The sequence below is a fragment of the Megalops cyprinoides genome, chromosome 2, assembly GCF_013368585.1.
Source record: "Megalops cyprinoides isolate fMegCyp1 chromosome 2, fMegCyp1.pri, whole genome shotgun sequence".
Classification (NCBI taxonomy): Eukaryota; Metazoa; Chordata; class Actinopteri; order Elopiformes; family Megalopidae; genus Megalops; species Megalops cyprinoides.
In genome coordinates, this window is record NC_050584.1 from 42396969 (window position 1) to 42409481 (window position 12513).

At 46.3% G+C, this 12513-nt stretch overlaps 1 protein-coding gene across 1 annotated transcript; it reads left to right on the forward strand.

Annotated features, from left to right (window-relative positions):
* The first annotated feature begins 307 nt into the window (after positions 1–307).
* On the forward strand, positions 308–10318 carry enc3 (ectodermal-neural cortex 3). Its single transcript, XM_036553533.1, has 3 exons — positions 308–551; positions 2283–4082; positions 9936–10318. The coding sequence occupies exon 2, from the start codon at positions 2289–2291 to the stop codon at positions 4056–4058; it is 1770 nt and encodes a 589-aa protein (XP_036409426.1). The 5' UTR covers positions 308–551; positions 2283–2288; the 3' UTR covers positions 4059–4082; positions 9936–10318.
* The last annotated feature ends 2195 nt before the right edge of the window (positions 10319–12513 follow it).

The following is a 12513-nucleotide window of genomic DNA, read 5'->3' on the forward strand; positions in this document are numbered from 1 at the left end:
TTAAAATAACACGTAAATTGTTAATGATTATTTTGAATGTGCTGACAGCGAACAGCTGGTTAGGTTATAATATGTTTTGCCTTTTCAATTCTTAAATAACAAATCGGATCGCCTTGCCCCGCACAAAAATAGTGACACAATTCAAAACTGCAGGGAAAATTACAGTTACCTTACAAAAGGCAGATTTGTAACACACTCCCACCTATTTTATTTTCTGAACGATGATTGGAAGCTGATCCATGGAGGAGGAGCAAACTGATAGCCAAGTCCTTACCCGACTTGTTACCAGTGTATTGCATGCCTCGAGTCTAACGTGGTCTGTTGGTGTTGTCCCGTAGAGTGAACTCACAAAAACTGAGCAACATAAAACAGATGGGTTACCGTTATTTCAGTTTGTTCCCTGGACGTGACAGGACTCAGACCTGACTCCCGCTGTTGCTTGAAAAGAATCCGACAATATCTTGGGCAAACTAAAGTTGTGTGTCCACCCGTGGCTCAGACCAACTCTCTGCGCAACTTTGGACTGTGTCAGGAGAAACCAACTTTTCTAGGTACGGATAACTGTTTATTTAGCGGCTAATGTTTTTGTGAATTTGTAACAGAATTCTGTTGTTACCAAGTTAGCCAATTTATAAATCAGACAGGTCGATGACGTTGGGTAATAATTAGCTATTTCCCGATTAAAAACATGGATATTGGTACTTAGTCAAGTCCTGGCGAGTCAGCTAGCTAAACGAGTGATCCTGTACATAACGTTAGCTAGGCAGCTAAACGGTTCTAGTTGTGATTCAAATAGCAGAACGCATGCTGTAGCTAGCATTAGCAATCTTTTGTACTGTAGTTAAGTTAGTTAATCCTGACTTCTCGCAGTGCAGTTTCCGATTCTTTCCGGAAAGTATGAAACTGCTCATGTTTTATCTTACGGTTCAGTCACCGTGGTTAAGAGGCAGATTTGCGAAAGTACAAGCAGCACTCAATACAGTTGAAAATGAAACCACAGCTAACGTTAGCTAGAGGTTCACAATCCTGAGACGTGTGTCCTTTTATTTTGTTTTCAGTACAGCCAAACGGCATCTGTAAATAGCGCAGGTTAGGTAGCCAGCTGGCTAAATATATTAAGAAGGAATTTTAAAGTTAATCCAGAGTATGAATCAATTCATGTGTATCACTACTTCTGCCCCATAACATCATTATCTAGCCCTTACATAGATTAGGTAGATAATGGTTAATCGTAAATTGTACTTGCTATACACTACGGTTGTTTGGAATGAGCCACTGAATAATAAGCGACGTCTTTCTAATTACTGCATTCCACATTACGTTGAGAAAAAAAAAAATGAAATATGCAGTTTTAGAACCTAATCTACTGCAAGTGGTAATTAGGCTGTTTGTAAGTGTAGTGTTCCTTAGTGTTGCCATTTAATTGAGTGTTGTCTTACATGTAAGACAAATGAAAAACTTATGTGCTCTGTGCCAAGTGCATTTTTGTAAGGTGAAATAGCATGGCAACAGATAGCCTATTGCTTTGTTACATAATAACGACCTAATGTTCCCTCAACATGACTAAGTTCAAGCAAATTTTAAGCTGTGCAGAAAGGATTTAAAAGGGTTGAGCAATTTACAAGAAAAGCAGCGTCCAAGGGTCAGTCCTAAGGTAAGCAGTGCTGTGTTAGGAGCATTCTTAATGACTGACTTGTATGCTGACAGGGAAAGGAAATGGGATGTACATACGCCCAGGTTCTTGTTTGATAAGTATTACTCATGCACCTCTATATCAAAGACTGAAATAAACTGCTCTTACAGTGGAGCTGAGTAACTGAGCTGGTTAAGTGAGCAAAACAGACTCACCAGCTAGCAATGCTTTTCTTTCTTTTGTGTAGGTTTGTCATGCAAACCACACCATTGTCAGTGTGAAGTGCTCACTTTGCCTTACTTGACATTTCTTATTTGTCATGACAGCTTTATCTTGAGGTCTAGAGTTCATGTCCGCAGTAACAAGGTGAAAGGGTATTGTTCTTTAAAAACTAATATTCCAACCAAAGACAGTAAACCTGACTGGGTACATCAGTCATTAGCACTCTGCTTGTAATGTTTTAGATTCATGAAAGCTTTTTGTTTAAGGAAGAACTATTGGAATAAAATCTGCTTTGTTCTTAGATTTTATTTTCTTTATGGCTGTTTCATTCTGGTAGCACCCATGTCAGGTCATTAAAGGGAGTTGCAGCCACCTGATGGCTCAACTCAGCAGAATGATGTGTGTGTTGTTTGTTCCGTCCATTCAGGGAAAGATGTCAGTGAGCAACCACGAGAACCGGAAGTCGAGATCGAGTTCCGGGTCCATGAACATCCAGCTGTTCCACAAGGCATCCCACGCAGACAGCCTGCTGACCCAGCTGAACCTGCTGCGCAAGCGGAGGGTCTTCACGGACGTGGTGCTGCGGGCGGGGAACCGGGCCTTCCCCTGCCACCGGGCCGTGCTGGCCTCCTGCAGCCGCTACTTTGAGGCCATGTTCAGCGGTGGCCTGAAGGAGAGCCGGGACGCGGAGGTCAACTTCCACGACTCCCTGCACCCCGAGGTCCTGGAGCTGCTGCTGGACTACGCCTACTCCGCCCGGGTCATCATCAACGAAGAGAACGCAGAGTCCCTCCTTGAGGCCGGGGACATGCTCCAGTTCCACGACATCCGGGACGCGTCGGCCGAGTTCCTCGAGAAGAACCTGCACCCCTCCAACTGCCTGGGAATGATGCTGCTGTCGGATGCCCACCAGTGCGAGCGGCTGTATGAGCTCTCCTGGAGGATGTGCCTGGCCAACTTCGCCTCCCTCTTCAAGACCGAAGACTTCCTCAGCCTGCCGAAAGACAAGGTCCAGGAGCTGATCTTCAGCGAGGAGCTGGAGGTGGAGGACGAGAGCCTGGTGTACGAGGCCGTCATCGACTGGGTTAAAGCTGACATGGAGAGGAGGCACAGCGACCTGCCGGAGCTGCTGCGATGCGTGCGCCTCGCCCTGCTCCCAGAGTCCTACCTGCTGAAGAACGTCGCCTCCGAGGAGCTGGTCATGGGGCACAAGGTGGGCCGCGAGATCGTGGAAGACGCGGTCCGCTGCAAGATGAGGATCCTGCAGAACGACGGCGTCGTCACCGGCTTTTGCGCTCGGCCCCGGAAGGTCAGCCAGGCCCTACTGCTGCTGGGCGGCCAGACTTTCATGTGTGACAAGGTCTACATGATCGACCACAAGACCAAAGAGATCACCCCCAAGACGGACATCCCCAGCCCTCGGAAGGAGTGCAGCGCGTGTGCCATCGGCTGCAAGGTGTACGTCACGGGGGGCAGGGGGTCTGAGAACGGGGCCTCCAAGGACGTGTGGGTGTACGACACCCTGCATGACGAGTGGTCCAAAGCCGCGCCCATGCTAGTTGCCAGGTTCGGTCACGGATCAGCCGAGCTCGACCACATCCTGTACGTGGTGGGCGGCCACACCTCTCTGGCTGGCTCCTTCCCGGCCTCCCCGTCGGTGTCCCTCAAACAAGTCGAACAGTACGACCCGCAGACAAACAAATGGACCTTGGTGGCTCCCCTTCGGGAAGGAGTGAGCAATGCTGCCGTCGTAGGGGCCAAGAACAAGCTCTTTGCCTTTGGCGGCACCAGTGTCAACCGGGACAAGTTACCAAAGGTCCAGTGTTTCGACCCTCTCCAGAATCGATGGACGGTGCCCGCTTCGTGCCCTCAGCTCTGGCGTTACACGGCAGCGGCCGTGGTGGGCAACCACGTCGTCGTGATCGGTGGCGACACGGAGTTCTCCGCCAGCTCGGCGTACCGCTTCAACAGCGAGACCTACCAGTGGTCCAAATTCGGGGACGTCACGGCCAAGAGGATCAGCTGCCACGCGGTGGCATCTGGCAACCGCCTGTACGTGGTGGGGGGCTACTTTGGCGCCCAACGGTGTAAAACCCTGGACTGTTATGACCCCTCCACGGACACATGGGACAGCGTCACCAGTGTGCCGTACTCTCTAATTCCCACTGCATTCGTCAGCACATGGAAGTATCTGTCTGCCTAGAACAGAGGACGCAGCATTCAGTTGGTAAGCTTTTTTTTTTCTTGAAACGCCGCAGAAAATAGCCCCAAAACACTCATTAGCTATAATCGCTTTCAATGAAAACAGATTTTCTGTGGGTTAATGTATTTTTTAAGAACTGCCATTAGTAAACTAATTGCACGGCATAAAGAATACAGCACAGTCAAGAGATTTAGACCCTTTTAAAAAAACATACAAATGAAGAGACAGCAGTTCCTCTCAGACTTATTAAATCACAGCAACTAAATCCATGTTTTTCAAATCATCTGAGCCACAGTAGTGTTGGAAAAAAATAAAAGGAAAGCAGAATGATAAACACATGTGTCCCCTCTAAAATTAACTGAGCTGAACTTCATAAATCAGGGGGGGTATTGCTTCGGCGTCTTTGTGAATTTGTGCGGTTGTCTCATTTGGTATTGGAGCCATTTTTTTCCCTATTTAGTGACCTGCACAGCTCAATAGCCCACTTCAGGGCTGTTTCCTCTAAACCTGACAACACAGATGAGTTGTTGAAAGTCCGCTGGGGCTCCTAGAGGGCTGCTGAGCTCTGGCCCGGGCGGGGTTAAGGCAGATGTCAGGCTGGGCGCATAGACCTTTGATGTGTTAAACCCGGGGTTGGGATGGTTTTGAATGGAGCTCGTTTTTGAAAGGAGGCTGCTGGGTGTTGAGCAAACAAAATGAAGGCATAGTTTAAAAGAGCAAGGAATGCCCGGTCAGTAGTGCTGAATCAAAGAGAGCAAGCTGCACCCAGCTTTACAACGCCTGGAGGAGGAATGAGGGATTTTTTTTTTTTTTTTTGCGTGTTATGCTGCCCCTTGTTAATTACTTCGCGAATTATGTTAAGATTCTTGTAAGGCTTAAAGTGAAACCCCTCTGGAGAGGGCAGGTGGCCAAGAGTTTTAATGCCATATTAATTGATACTCGGGGTTGATACATTTTCTCTTAGGGATAGCGTTTTGAGTGAGGTTTAGGGAGGTGCTGCCGTTGCGTGCTGTGTTTTGACATGGACTCAGTAGAGCTGGTTTAACTCATGGCTCTGGGCCTATTGTGTCCTTTGTCTTGTTGTCAGAAGGATTCCGAGAATAACGTTCAGACACAGGAGCCGTGCACCTTGCGCTGACTGTTTGCTATAGCCAGAGATCCGCGCTCATCAAGTTTTCCCCAGCAGCCAGGCATGTCTGTGTAAACACGGACATCCTTTGTCCCCCAGTCAGTGTTTCAGAGTGATTTCACTTAGACCAGAGACAGAGCGAGCACAAAATGTCCCAATAGTAGGCCTGCCAAGGGAGAGAATAGAGGCAATGTACACGTAACCTGCCATCAAACGCCAGTCATTCCCTGGCTCCCAATGCTGCCTTTGTTTTGGTCTCGCAGACTCCTAGCTGTGCTTATCTGAGCTAGTAAACATGGGAGAGTGAGGCAGTGCAGTGGAGTGGAGGGCAGGGGGGAGCTTTAGTGGGGGAAACAGTTTGGTTGAAAAAGAGAGGAGGGCTAACTTATTAAATGTTTCAGTGTTTGTTGATGAACTGATGTCCGATTTGCAGAGGCCTGCCCATCCAGAGTCGTTTTTCACTCCCCCAATTACCCTCGTCACAGCGCTAATGGTTGCCAGCGCTGGCCTGAAAGGGAGGCTTGTTTGCGGCACATGTCAGAGGTTGGAGAGAGAGCGAGGGAGAAAGCTATATTTTGCACCGTTTGGCAGCCAAGAGTGCGGGGCCTAAAAATACCCAGTGCTCCTTGAGCATTCAGCTTTCAGCCGGGGTCAGTGCAAGAGTCACTCAGAGGCAGGGCTGTTTGCGCCCCCTTCGCTGGCCTTCCTCCTGCTGCGCATATCTGCGGGAGGAGAGCTGCCACACCTATGCTGTGCTGTTTAATGATTCACCCGCGCTCTGCAGCCTGTGCAGCTCAGATCAAATAGAGAATATACAGCCCTGCCTCAGGCCGGCAGGGGATTAAGGTGTGTCTTGAATGTCCATCAGTAATTCATTAATAAGCTCCTGCAGTGTGTGGACATAAGTGAGTTTGGCAGCTCCGGTTCTTTCCAGTTGACAGGCAGGTTTTTTTCTGCTCTTAAGATGGCATCTCTGTTTTTAATTTGGGCAGCACCCATAATCCGTCTGACTGCAGAAGGCTTTCTCCGAAATTCACGGCAGGATCAGCTGTTTGTGATTGTTAGACATAAGAGCATTAGCAGCGCGATCAGAGTGTTTTGTTTAGGCCTTTTTTTTCTTCTGGTGAAATAAGTTAAATAAGAAAAATATACAAAAATATTGCATTTTTTAATTTTAACTGAAAAATCTCAATTGCAGTGTGATGTGCATCAGTGACACATTTGTGTCTCTGCCTGTGCAAGGAAGTTTTAGGTAGAAAAAAGTTCAGCCAAAATTGCATATTGGATATCATAGCTTGAGGTGTATATGCTCTTTATAGACTAGCGTATATTGATGTGTTTCGAAAAACTCAAAGAATGCCATGTATGTTGATCTGTGTTCGGTGGTTTTCTGAATGTCAAGTATACTAATATAGAAAAGAAGTAGGTACACAGATCTGCATAGAGAGACAAGCACACAAACTACAGCCAAGGTCTGCTTTACTTGCGGCCAGGCTCAGGAGTGCACATTTGGTTTCTGAAGAGGGAGCGAGAGCGAGTCACAAAGGGCCATTTTGAGACACGAGCCGGAGCCATATGAGGCAGTCCGTCCTCTGGGTAATGTGGCACACCTGGGAGGGGTCAGAGGTCACAAGGCTTGCATCAGAGTGCCTCCCCAGGCAGCTGTTAATGGCGGCGGGGGCGAGAAAGAGGGACGGCCCGCTCGTGGCCCGCTTATTCAATACTAATGTTTTATTAATGGCTGCCTTAAAAGGCCACCAAGGCCCAGCTGAATGAGCCATTTTTATGGCATCTGTGTGAGGGGGGGCCCCCCTCTGCACGGACGCAGTGGGCCAGCACGCGTGCACACTCCCACTGCAGCCTCCGGAGCGATCGGCCTGTCCTGTCACAGCCCTCTGCAAGTCTGTATTTGCATAATCATAATAGGGTTTTTATTGGTCTTTTCTGCATGTGAAAGCAGAAGGAAAAGGTGATTAAAATGACTGAATAATGCTGGGGCTTTAATGTGATTACCAGCAACGTACAGATGAGCCGTCATTGTTGCTTTTGTTTCTCAAAAGCCGTCCCTTAGTAATTTACCTAAAGCCCTTGCGAGTAATTCACCTAAAGTACACAATAATAAGACATTAGAAAAAACATGAATGGGAAAGATTAGCATTCCCGTTGCACAACAACCATGTCTGCTTGTAGACGTTAATACTATAAAGAGTATATTATATTATTTAATATTATTTAATATATATATTATAATATTTCAATCTGCAGGTACAGAGTCAGTGAACACTTTTTCAGTATGCTCGGTGTATTGTGCTCTTAGACAGTCTCATGAAAATTCATGAGGTACATTAATACGCATGTCACAATCTGCACTTATGTATACATTCGTCAATACAGAGTAATTAAACCTGGTTGTTAATAAAAGTTGCAGTGGCTTCGGTGCGCACAGGGGGGAGGGGCGCAGTAGCTTTTCGGTGGGGGGTTGTGCTGGGTTTTCCTCTGATCTGTCGTAAGCTCTCCAGTCAAATCTGTTGATGAGCAGATGCGTTGAGGGTCGTCCTGTCCCGCGGCCCCAGTGAGCTGCTTGATTTCCTCACCTCACTGAGCTGAAGCCGTTGGCCTCCAGTGGCCTCACCCCACAGCTGAGCTGCTACTTTGGAAAGAGGGCTCTGCTGCTTATGGGGCTGCTTATGCGCTGATTTCATTTTATTGTATTAAAATGATGCTTAAGTAAACTGGAAGCAAAACTGCATTATGAAGTAGTGACAGAGTGAAAGCATATCCACGGAAGAGAAGAGAGCATGTGTTTTGGTGTGATTTTGAAGTGCTGCGTTTGTCTGGCGTTATGAAGGACGGGTGGTGCGGTGTGGAATTGTGCTGCACCCTCGCACGGTGGCCACAGTGACCTGCGTGCTGGGAGTCTCCTGTAGCAGACTAACCTGAATCTCTGGTTGGGACTGGTCAGGCGTGTGCTCACGTGCCAGAGACACAATGGCGTTGCCCTGTCCTTATAAGTCATCCCGATACTTTGTCAGCATTTTGTCTTCAGTCTTTAAAAAAGGAAAACAAAAACACCAGCATCTCTGATTTTGCTCTGTTTTTAACTTTTAATAGCCTAGAACCTTTTACCTCTCCTCCAGCAGATGACAAAAACTGGACTTACAGCCAGCCGGAGAATGCCATTTGAGTGAATGGAGACATGCCCAAAATACAGAAATATAGAAGCCTATTCAGAATGGCTTCAATTTCACAGAGCACTTTGACTGCTTGACTAAGGAAACATATTGTAAATTATGGTGCATGGTGACTGTGTCGCATGGTTTGCAGATGGTTTTGAAGTTGATTGAAAAGCAAAGCGTGCCCTTTCTGCAAGTCATACTTCATTGAAGGGATGTGTGAGCTGTCATCTAAGTTTTGTTTTAGTCATAAACAATGAAATTGTCAGCATTGCCCAAAACAAACAGTGATGATCTCACTAGACTTTTAAATGATCAGGCAGCTGAGTATAAAAAGTAGTTTTTGTACTAGGGTTGTGTTTCTGTGTTTCCTCTATTGAAAAGCTGTGGGTGTTATTTAGTTTGGCTCACAGGGCTCAAGTATGTTAGTTTGTACTTCGTATATGAAGAGAGGGTCCCTGGTAAACTGGTTAAAAAAAAAAAAACTCCCTGCAAATCAGGACAGAACTAAATTTAAAGCTGCTGCTCCTGTGAAACAGTGATATCGGGAGGGTAGTATTTTTAATATGGGTTTGTTGATCATCCAGGCGAGATTGGCAGTGAAAATGCGAAGGATAAAAACAGCCCTAAGACCCTGAGACAGCCGCGGAGGGCGCTGAGCAGCAGTGGAAAGTTCCACTGCGCGGCACGTGCGTGTGGCCCCCACTCGCGGCGGCGTTCGCGGCCCTCTTCCAAGCGCAAGACAAAAGAGAGAGAAATGCAGGCGTGCGGTCTAAGAGCCGGGCGAAGAGTCTCTGGAGCAGTAACATTCTGGTTAGAGGGCACGTCGGCTACCATAAATGATAGAGGGGGTTTGGGGGGAGGAGAACATAGATTTTCCAACAGGGGAAAACAGATTGTATGAACGCGAGTCAGGCACGAATGCCGAGAGATCAGTCAAGGCTCCAGCGGTATTATCTAGCCTTTACCGCTACTGCTAATGAAGTCTCATTAAGCTAGTCAAATTTATTGTCAGTAAAGCTCCTGTAGAATTCCTTGCTCGGAAGAGTGTGATATATGCACATACCGCTGTGTGCTGTTGAAGTTTATATAGTGACACCATCCAACATTATATTAGTGGGAAAAGCCATCAGCTGCTGCAAGTATGTATAAAATGCAATTTGGGATATTTTACATTTTTCAAAACTGTGTCAGTGTATTTGGTCTTCAGTACGCGGAACTAACATTCCAGGATGAAAATGTATGAAAATAATTCAGGCACCAAGAAAAAAGAATGGACGTGTAACGTGTTTTAGATTCCCCACTAATAAATGTCGTTAAATGGATTTCTTAAGATGAGCTTGAGAATGGTACCCTTTTTGGCAGTAGCCTGCTCTTCTCAAAAGGAACTAAGCTTTTACACTCTGTTATGCGCCTGTAGCTGCCCACAACCAGTCCATGCTGAATGGGAGATGGTCATGTGGCTACTTTTCACAGAAATGTGAGGGATTTGCATGGCCGGGTTGCTCGGAGTTCTTGGGATTCCTAACTCTTGTGTGTGTGTGTGTGTGTGTGTCTCTCTCTCCCTGTCCCCAGATCTGCAGTGTTGTCTGGAATGTGGGCGTGCATCTCCCCTTGATGGTACTGGAATGCTGTGGAGGGGGGAGTGAGAGAAAGATGAAAACCCCACAGCAGTCGGAATCACGTGGACCTCGCACCAGACCGGCGTGGCAGAGAGGGACCTAAGGTCACGGAGTGGCCCGTGGAAACTGGAATCCTGCCTCCTCCTGTCTGCTGCCCTGCACTTTGCCCTGCTCCTTCTCCTGAGTCTCCCTGCTGCTGCTACAAGCAGGAGCCGCGCCGGTGCAGCTCTGCGCTGCGGCATTAGAACTGCGCAAGCGTCCGAGCGGGGACTGCAATGCAGACGCAATGCGGCAGAGCCTTGTGTGGCTGGGCTCTAACTGGGGCCTGTCAGAGTGTGGTCATGGGGACTGCCCTGGGGACTGTACCCAGTGGGACTGGAGAGGGATTGTAGTCTGGGGAGATGTTTTAGTGGTCGGCCATCTTAAGTATCTTAAGAGCTTCCACCAACAGCATCTGTACCAGACAGAGAACAGAAATCACCCGCATGTTACTGTACCAAGAAACCACACGGTAAAGGTGAAAAACCATGTAAATAAACTATGGCCGTTTACTTCTGTTATTTGTAAATTAAAGGTTTTACAGTCTTAGCAGGTTTTGTGTTTTTTTCCCCTCACATCTTCTGTACACTGACGCTTTCTCCTTAATGGTTTTGGGGCATCACGTTACCCTTAACTCAAGAATACAGCTAACAGTTATGCAGTTAGGAGCTGTGTTCAAGAAGTGGATAGTTTAGTACACAAAAACATGTCCCTGGTATTTTTAGCCCTGGACTCATAATGCCTTCAATTTTGGTTATCTAAATTTGTATCTTCTTTCTGTTCTTAAATTACTATGCAGAGAATGTGACTTATGAATGAAGATTCTTTTTTCCACACTGTAACATTTAATATGTGCATTGTTAGTGTAATATACTGTTTTCATGTATGTGTTAATGCTCAGGGTTTGTTTTCATGCAATTGAGTTGTAGTCCCTTAACACCTCAATGTCTTGTGTCATGCATTTCTTCATGACAGACTGCGTGGTCAGTTGTCCAAACACCAAACACCAAAATGAATACTGTGAATATAGTGTATTGTTGACTGCTCATCTCCGGTATGGTAGTTTATTTAATGTCATTCTTATTCTGTCAGGAGGAGTAATCTCTCATCCAATCATAATCTGCCCTGTTCAAAATATGGAACCTTTTTACGGCCTTGTTAGGATTGTTGTGCCAAATGTCAATATGATTTACAAATGTCTTCTGTTGTGGAAGAACTAAGTGGCTGTACTCCTCTTTTTGACTGTTAGTGCCTCATTAGTAACTACAGATTGCTATATCGTTGCTTTAAAGATTTTTTTATTTTTCATGGTTTTATTGTCAAATAGCTTTGATTTGCACATTATTTTTATTTTTAACGTTGGTCTTAATTGTTACTGTTGTATCTCTTCACCCCTGTGAGAAGCGTGAGTTACTCTGCAGTGTCTAATAGCACATGTTTTAGTAGTTCATTATTTACTTTTCTGATGACATTATAGAGCTGTAACAGCATACTGAGTTGAGTCAATGTTATGGGTGAAACCAGTGTTACCATGTGTATTGGATGTTTTTACGTTGATGTAAGATACAAGGTGACAGTTCTGTTGTTTGAGAAAACACCTTTTTATAACAATAAATTGCAGTTCTTTGGGAAAAATTGAGTTGGGTTGTTCATGGGCGTTAAGTAGAAACCACATTCATAGCCGTGTTATCCACTGTTATTGCAGACCATACCGGGGATTGTAAATATATCCATCTTGTATGCAATAAGTACTTTTATATCATTTGAAGCAAGGTACGTATTTAAATCATTGAAATTGGTTTTTAATTGGACGTATAATAATGTATTCATATGTGTAGCCACTGAATACTGACTTAAAGCCCAGTGCTGAGGCACAGATTTCCTGTCTCACTTTGAATAGTTTCTCACTGTCTCACTGTCTCTTGCATAGACAATTGTCTACCGCTGAAGCTCGTCTGTGAAGCCCACTGCATTTTCCTTTTAATCAGTGCGCAGCCCGGTACGCTTTTGTACAAAAGACTGGTGACAACAAATGGCCTTTTTTCGCTGGTGTGTAAATCTCCTGCTGCGATCTCTTGTGGTTCGTTTCCTTGGCGAAGCGAGAGATAGCTGGTGGCTTTCCAGCGCTGGCGCTGCGCGATGGTTCTTTTTGCCTGCAGCAAGCGTGGTCACAGGGAGGAATGTCAATTGCTTCAGATAATAACGCTGGGGTTGGTGTGCAGAAACCCTCCCGCTCTATCATTGGAGCAGCAGCGGCGGCGCCCTGCAGGTTCGGTTCTCTCATGCAGTCACACGTCCTGATGTATGGACCGCCCCAGCCTCCGATGAGGTTCGGAATCACTTTCCAATTCCCCCGCTCAATCAGACCACATCATTTGATGACGCTCAAAAAAAAAAAACCTGCCCTGGCACCTTTGTTGACCTTGCGGCTTGATCTGGGCTCCTGTGGATTGAGGGTGCTGAGGTGTGCCCTCTCCTAGCCCCGCAGCAGT